The following is an 8,845-nucleotide window of genomic DNA, read 5'->3' as shown; positions in this document are numbered from 1 at the left end:
CTTTATTTTAAAATTTTTTACATACATATTCCAAAAATATATCAAATATTTTCCAACGGTTGCGTGTTACCGTATTATTTCTCATGTGACGTCTCAAACCATAAAAGGGATTAAAAATGTTGAAGCTTGAAAACTTTTTCGCTTCCAGACCGTGAATGACCAGCTTCAACCAATGCTCAGTTTAAAATAATCAACTCGTGGAAGATTCAACTCCATCTCCATTGTTGAAAACTCAATAAAATAAAACAGAAAAATCCATCCATTCAATCAATCAACCACTGGAGCAGGCCAAGTCAAAGTCTTCCATTTCCTTTTGCGTTCCACTTCACCTCCGTCGCATTATAATCCATTTCCACACACGAAACCCAAACACACTCCAATCCCAACCTTGACAACACCTATCATTACCATAAATACATGCATCCAACCAACACCAGCATCTTCACATGTACACACGTCCAATTGAAAAATCAAACAAACAACAAAACATGTTCCTAAAAACGGAGTTTTTGCTCCTAATCCTCACCCTTGTTTTAACAACCACCACCACAGCCATAAACCCAGGTTCCACCCTCTCTGCCTCTTCCAACCAAACATGGCCTTCGACCAGCGCCACCTTCTCCCTCCGCTTCATCTCTGTTCAGCCACCAACCTCTCCCCCTTCCTTCACCGCCGCAATCGTCTACTCCGGCGGCGCCCCCGTCGTCTGGTCTGCCGGAAATGGCACCGCCGTTGACTCCGGTGGGTCCCTCCAATTCCTCTCATCCGGTGCCCTCCGCCTCGTCAACGGATCCGGCGCCACCGTCTGGGACTCCGGCACCGCCAACCGCGGTGCTACGTCAGCAACTCTCGAAGACAGTGGCAATTTGGTAATTTCAAACGGTACGGGTACCCTCTGGTCCAGCTTTGACCACCCCACTGATACTCTTTTGCCCTCTCAGAATTTCACCGTTGATAAGGTTCTCACATCTGAACGTTACTCCTTTAGTCTTAGTCGAATTGGCAATTTAACATTGAAGTGGAACAATAGCATATTGTTTTGGAACCAGGGTTTGAATTCTTCTGTGAATGTGAGTTTGAATGCTCCTGTGTTGGGGTTAACATCAATTGGGATTTTGCAACTTTCTGATTTGAATTTGAACACTTCTGTTGTTGTTGCTTATAGTAGTGACTATGCTGAGGGGGGTAGTGATATTTTGAGGGTGTTGAAGTTGGATAATGATGGGAATTTGAAGATTTTTAGCAGTAGTAAGGGTAGTGGAATTGCTACTGTCAGATGGGCTGCAGTTCAGGATCAGTGTGAGGTTTATGCTTACTGTGGGAACTATGGAATATGTAGTTACAATGATTCCAATCCAGTTTGTGGGTGCCCGTCGGAGAATTTCGAGATGGTTGATCCAAGTGACAGTAGGAAAGGGTGTAGGAGGAAGGTGAGTCTAGATACTTGTCAAGGGAATGCAACTATGTTGACTTTGGATCATGCTCAGTTTTTGACTTATCCACCTGAGCTTCAGTCAGATATTTTTTTCATTGGTATATCGGCTTGTAGAGGAAATTGCCTTTCAAACTCGCCTGGCTGTTTTGCTTCTACTTCCTTGTCGGATGGGACGGGGCAATGTTACATTAAATCCGTAGATTTTGTTAGTGGATATCATAATCCTTCCTTGCCTAGTACTTCGTATGTCAAAGTGTGTCCACCACTGGCACCGAATCCACCACCCTCTTTGGGGGAGACTGTGAGGCAAAAGAGTACGAGGGTACCTGCTTGGGTTGTAGTGGTTGTTGTTTTGGGTACCCTTTTAGCTTTGATTGCCTTTGAAGGTGGTTTATGGATGTGGTGTTGTAGGAACAGCACGAGGTTTGGTGGATTGTCTGCTCAGTATGCTCTTCTTGAGTATGCTTCCGGTGCGCCTGTGCAGTTCTCATACAAGGAACTCCAGCGTGCAACAAAGGGGTTCAAGGAGAAGCTAGGAGCTGGTGGATTTGGTGCAGTGTACAGAGGAACTCTTGTTAATAAAACTGTTGTCGCAGTGAAGCAACTTGAGGGTATTGAGCAAGGTGAGAAACAGTTTAGGATGGAAGTTGCCACTATAAGTAGCACTCATCATCTGAATTTGGTGAGACTAATTGGCTTTTGCTCAGAAGGTCGCCACAGGCTTCTAGTTTATGAGTTCATGAAAAATGGATCTCTTGATAATTTTCTATTCCCGACAGAACATTCAGGAAAATTTTTGAATTGGGAGTATCGATACAACATTGCCCTGGGCACTGCAAGAGGCATCACATACCTTCATGAGGAGTGTCGTGACTGCATAGTTCACTGTGATATAAAACCCGAAAATATTCTCTTGGATGAGAATTATGTTGCCAAAGTCTCTGATTTTGGCCTTGCAAAGCTCATTAACCCAAAGGACCATAGGCATCGGACCTTAACAAGTGTGAGAGGAACTAGAGGATATTTAGCCCCAGAGTGGCTTGCAAATCTTCCCATAACATCCAAATCTGATGTTTATGGCTATGGCATGGTTTTGTTGGAGATTGTGAGTGGAAGGAGGAATTTTGATGTCTCAGATGAAACAAATAAGAAGAAGTTCTCTTTGTGGGCCTATGAAGAGTTTGAGAAAGGTAACATCAGTGGGATTTTGGACAAAAGACTAGCTGACCAAGAAGTTGACATGGAGAAACTGAAAAGAGCAATTGAGGCAAGCTTTTGGTGCATCCAAGAGCAGCCATCTCAGAGACCAACAATGAGCAAAGTGGTGCAAATGCTAGAAGGGGTAACAGAGATTGAGAAGCCACCTGCCCCAAAATCAGTGATGGAAGGACATGTTAGTGGAACCAGCACATTCCTAAGTAGCAATGCCAGTGCTTTCTCCACAGTTGGAGTTTCCCCACATGGTCCCTCATCATCATCATCATTTCAAACTAGTGGTGTTTCAACCTTCACCTCAGGAAGGAACCCTGAAAAGGCAACTTTAATCCTTTTACAATCAGAAACATGACTGAAATTGCTTCCCTTTTTTTCCTTTTTCATATTACCAGTCAGAATCAGTTCAAAGTCACATTCATTTGGGATTTGATGCTGGAACAGCAGAGGTAAGCTTTGCTGATCAAGCCATGTATGATATGATATTGATTATATACTATATTTCATTTTTCTTTCCTTTACCCTTGTCATTGTATACTAGCTCAAACTAGGAGAGTTTAAAGATAAAGTTGAAGCAATTATCTGTTTCAATTCCTGAAGTTTTGCTTGTGTATAAGAGTATATCCATCTGATGAAGACGTTTCCACAACAATGTGTACAATTTTATTTACAATAAAACAGCTGATCCTCATTGGTTGTTTAATTTATGTATTTTCCAATACTGCCAAAATTCCTGTACCAGCATAGTGATTTTGTGATTCTAGTCGTGATAACGTTGTTGTCTTGCATAATATGTTGTCAGTTTCTAGTTGTGTAATCAGTCCCCTCCCCTTTACATTGATAAAGTTGCATATATCCGATGACAGATGGGAAAATGACTACTTGGTTGATAAAAAGTGTTGTATTTCTGCATGTTAACCACTTATTAAAATAATTTATCCGACAATATGCGAATAGTTATTCAATAACTATGTCTAGTTATGTTTGTTTTTAAGGCCGCATTATGTTATATGATTAAATGTTTCAGAAAACATTTTGAAGAATGGATTGGGATTATTTTCCACTTGTAAATAGCAGCTTTTAAAAGGGTTACATTTATATGAAATTACTGAGGTTTATAGTTGTGCTCATTAATAGTATTAGTAGTAGCGGAAGTGATAAAATGGTTAGAAATATAAACAAAAATTATACACAACTAAAAACCTAAAGGTAAAACGACCGAAACATAAATGATTCGGGTAAGTGCATTATTTTGCTAATTCTCTTGGAAGACTGTTTATTATATACGTGAAGCATGGCAACTACAGCCTCAAAATGTCAAATGTCACTTTCCCTAAATTTAGGAGCCATTTTTTCTTCAATCTTCTAGCTGCTCCCCAGTGATTGAATAATTGGGCTTTTCTTTTATAAAATATGTATGCAACTCATTTTTTAACTTCTACTGTTCTACAAGTCACCACGACAGCAACACTGTGACATTACTTTCTTATAATATCGAAGAAAACTGGTTAAAATCATATCTTATACATATTTTATCCCATTTTCATCTCTTACTAGGGGATATACTCAATGAGCATATGAATATAGTTTTTCTTACTTTTTAGGAGCCTTCCCCTTCTCTCTCAAAAAGCCATATGAAGCAAGTTATCTTTTTCTTATTTTTTGGATCTACACCTAAGATCAGGTTTTAATGGTAATTTTTATGGCTGGTAGCTCAGAGTATAGGGCTGACATTTCTTCATTGGGCTTCTCCTTTTTTCAATCCACATCAAAACTTCACAAGTCACACAGATACCTGGATCATCAGTCAATTGACCCAAAATAAACAAACCTAATATCTTTGCGATGCTAACAAGGTGTTAAAAATAACATTTTATTTGGTACTGTTGGAAAACAGTATCACAGCCATCTACTAAACTTTACTTATACTTTTTTTTCCCCTCCTTTTCAAAGTTTTGAAGAATGAAGATAAACGCGAGACATTTTGTTTCATCATGCTTATAACTTATTAGCACTTTCTAGTTGTCAAAATGCCCAAGTAGTTAATTTTATAGCAATGAATGCCGCATGCTTGATTGAAAAAATAAATGTTAATTAGATGCAACCAAACATATGTCACATCCTCAAGGAACTCACGTCATTTTTCTTTTTAATTTTTTTATAAACATTAGCCAATGCAATGTCCCAAAGGTACTGGTTAAATAAAAATTAAATTATTATTAAGTACACATTCAATTTAATTTCTAATAACCCTTTATTTCTCGTGGACTATGTGGTATTTCCATTTTCCCCAAGGGAAGATAAACTAATGCAGAGTTGTGTGTGAATGTGATGGTGCAATTCGTGTTTGCCTGAAGCAGGCTACGAGAAAATAAGTCTAAGTTCTAATTAAATGCAAAATTCTACTTTGTGTTACCGGTGACCGATTGATCGCAGTCAACAAATTTTTCGTAATAAATATTTCTGATCTAAACACAGAGTCAGGTTATAGTATATTTTTATAAATTAAATTTGACAAAAAACATAAAATGTGTGTATTTGAAGAGAAGTTTGAATCTATTCTCTGATATAGGAATGTATTTGCATAAAAAATGTCTGAAAGCACTCAAAAGTCTAATAGATAATGTTCTTCATCATAACAACTTAACATTATCTTCTAAGATTATATAATCTAAATAATTAATTAATATTAATCTACAAAATAGATTTGAGAATATTTAAAATTATTCTACTTAAATAGAATTAATTTAATTATTAGACGTGAAAAGATTACTTCGACAAACGTTAATTATGGAAAAAAAACTCCTAACAATGTAGAAAATTATATCAGACAGGACTAATGCTACACAATTTAATGAACTCATATCTCATAAAAAAGATTAATAAGTAAAAGCATAATTGAAATAAACAAACATGCAATCTCAATAAATGGTCCAAATATCTTAAATCGTATAAAAATATGATAAAATAGTAAATAATACACATATCAATAATAATAATAATGAACGAATGCAAAATTTCGGACTCTCAAAACATCAATCGGCTCCAAAATCATAGTATTTACGGTGAATTTTATAATTAATAAATAAATAAATTCAAGAGTAATTTAAAAGTTAAATTTTAAATTTTTTTAGATTCTTTTAATTGTGTGGTAATTATAATGGTTAACAACGACATAAAATAATTTAAACACGTGTAGAAGCAAAATAATAATAAAATAATATTTAACATAAAGGTAATGATTACATAAACAGAATGGAATGGAATTTAAATAGCTAAAAAAATAAAATTACAACTTTCACAATGAATACAGAGGACCGTCAATCTCTTAATTGTTGGTGTCTGTCTCAATGCAAAACTTTTAGCGTGCAGATAATTTTAAGTGCAAGTGTTTAGTGCAAATGTCATCTCCTAAAACGTAAAATTTAGTCCTATTTATATACAAATTAGATTTAATTGTTTTTCTTCTTACCTAAGTGTCCTTCACAACCATTTCTCACACGTTTCTTTATAATTGCTTCTACTTTGTCACACACAATTTACTAATTTACTACATGTGTCTTATTCTTCAATTGGTGATAACCTTTGACAATTGCTCTTGCTACTTTTCGACACATTTCTTTACTTTTTATATCTTTATTTGTTGCTTGAACTTGTAAAAAATCCTTCCGTCACTTTAGTCATTTCGACAACTTTGATCAATGAATATCTCAAACTATATTCTTTCAACTAATTTGGACTCTTCCAATCTTGGATTGGATTTACAAAAAATTTTAAAACCCCTCAAAAATGTTATCTCTATTTCGACATAAAATGAAACATTCTTTTTTATCCATTTTCATGAAAGTATATCAAAGTGTTGTACTTTTGATACAACTTAAGTTTTGAGATCATTCTTCTTGGCTACAATTGATCAAAATGTAAGAACCTTAGATTACATGAATTTCGGTCGAGAAAATGTATTTTTAAACCAATTTTTGAGATGAACTTCAACAATGCATAGCTCATTCGTCTACCACTAACTTAGTTGTCAAGATTTCATAACTTAGAAAAATTTTCATTCTCCAAAACACATTGACAAGAAATCAAATGCTCTAATTAGAGAATCTATTAATTATGGTAAATATACAAGTTGTACTTTCTCATAAATGGCCTATTAAATAAGACAAAGACCAAAAATAAAATTTGAGAGGTCATACAAAAATGACATACTTTGCTGTTATGATAACACCAGCTATAAGTGTATTAACACTAGTCTAAAAGATAACTTTTCTTGCCGTCAACATAATTCATATAAGCTTAATTCCTTACAATATTCCAGAAACAATAGTAATCACATAATGCCTAATAACACAAGTGATAACATATAGGCTAAATCAATAAATGCTCTACAATAATTGTCATTTAATTAATAGATTTAACCAAATAAGTGACTATGTCAACCTATTAGAAAATCTATCAACGAGTTTGGAAAATGTTGGCACTTATTTTAAAACAATAGAATACTCCATATTAATATGGTAAAAATATGTTAACAATGAGCAAACAGTTATAACCATTTGGTGTAAACACTAGATTACAAGAATCTCAAACAATGTTTGTACAAACTCATACTTGATAGGAGAACTAATCTCATGTATGTAAGACATTCATAAATCTAACTTTACAAAATATGAAATACATTATACCAAAAAAATACAGTAAAATGATTATGTGTCATTAAGGAGTGTTAGAACTTTTAAGTGAATAAGGGAAACAAGATTTACAACAATTGAAACTTGGCGATATGATATTCTAGGCGTAAATACACACTTTCCTAAAAGCAATATTTTGTCTCTTAAAAGAACGTAGGGTACCATGAAATTTTTTTTTGAGATACAAAGAAGATTGACAACGATAATTCACACTCTATGAATTAGCGTATAATAGGAACACAAAGTAAATTCAATTTTGTGTTGTTGGTGTTTCAAAGAATAAATAGTTTTGCAAGTACTTTTTCATTTTGTTGTGTTTTCTATGATTACATTAGAACCAAATTTCATCATCATCATAGAACATGAGTTCTATATATGTAGAGAAGAATTTTTAAGAAGAAATTATAAAACATAACTACTTGGTAGTTACTAACATAACTATTTGGTAGTTACCATTAGAAATAACTACCTAGTAGTTATCTTTAGAATTAACTTCCTCTTTTCTTATTTATAATTAATATCAAACACCATATCCTAATGATATTGATTATACAATCATGGATCAAAACCATGTAAATACTCTAAAATTCCAACAATCCTCCCCCATTTTAAGTATTCTAAAATTGGTTTATTAACACAAACACCAACTTGACATTTGCAATCTCATGCATAAATGAAAGTGTACATAGACTTGAACTTTTACTTAGTATAACATACATTTCAAGAATTTGTATTTCAATAGAGTGGAAACGATTGAACCAAAGTGATACATGTAAAAAACTTGAAGATATTATAAACACAAGATAAAATACATGTTCCTATTATACTTGACACAATAAGAGCCATGTGTCCATATCTATTCACAAGTGCATCAAAGTAGTGCCCCCTTGGCTTCTTGAAGCGGCCAAATTTCCCACTTACATAGGTAAATCTCTTAAGAAAATATGCTCCTACAACAAAGCATAAAGTCAAGAGATCTATTAAGAATTAATCAACCTCTTTAACATCGCAGGTCTAAAGCACTCTTACCTTCAATTTATTATTTATGCTTCCAATCATCAAATAAGATATTTAATCTTATTGAACTTAAGACTTAATGTCATATTAAGTGTAAAGTTAAGATTCCCTTAATTGTGATTAACAGTGGAGATCCAATCCCATCCCAATTTCCATTCTTGCAACAGAATCTTTAGCTAATGCCTTGGTAAGACAATCTGCTAAATTAAAATTTGTTCGTGTAACACCTTGAATTTAGTAATAATATTTTGATTATTAATATAAGTATGTGTATTGTTAATTAGAAGTAGGTCTTAATTAGAAGTATGTGTATTGACTTGGGGATAGAGGAAGTGAAACCAACCAACATTACATTGCAATTAGCTGATAGATCATATACTTATCCATATGGAGTAGTAGAGGATTTGTTGGTTAAGGTTGAAAAATTTATTTTTCCTGCAGATTTTGTCATATTGGACATGGAGGTAGATGCAAACATACCATTAAT

At 34.2% G+C, this 8,845-nt stretch overlaps 1 protein-coding gene across 2 annotated transcripts; it reads left to right on the top strand.

Moving 5' to 3' along the window:
• The first annotated feature begins 220 nt into the window (after positions 1-220).
• Positions 221-3,528, top strand: LOC113867240 (G-type lectin S-receptor-like serine/threonine-protein kinase At1g34300). Of its 2 annotated transcripts, XM_027502410.1 has the most exons (2): positions 253-600; positions 698-3,427. In XM_027502410.1, the coding sequence occupies exons 1-2, from the start codon at positions 596-598 to the stop codon at positions 3,000-3,002; spliced, it is 2,310 nt and encodes a 769-aa protein (XP_027358211.1). In that variant the 5' UTR covers positions 253-595; the 3' UTR covers positions 3,003-3,427. The 2 variants fall into 2 exon arrangements, with proteins under 2 accessions (XP_027358210.1, XP_027358211.1); XM_027502409.1 differs by having other exon boundaries at positions 221-3,528.
• Positions 3,529-8,845: the final 5,317 nt, after the last annotated feature.

This window comes from Abrus precatorius, unplaced genomic scaffold (assembly GCF_003935025.1).
Source record: "Abrus precatorius isolate BTA unplaced genomic scaffold, Abrus_2018 Scaffold5, whole genome shotgun sequence".
Lineage (NCBI taxonomy): Eukaryota > Viridiplantae > Streptophyta > Magnoliopsida > Fabales > Fabaceae > Abrus > Abrus precatorius.
This window is presented reverse-complemented; position numbering and strand designations above follow the sequence as displayed.

Coding starts and splice junctions, on each gene's coding strand:
- LOC113867240 (XM_027502409.1), top strand. CDS start 447: ATGTACACACGTCCAATTGAAAAATCAAACAAACAACAAAACATGTTC.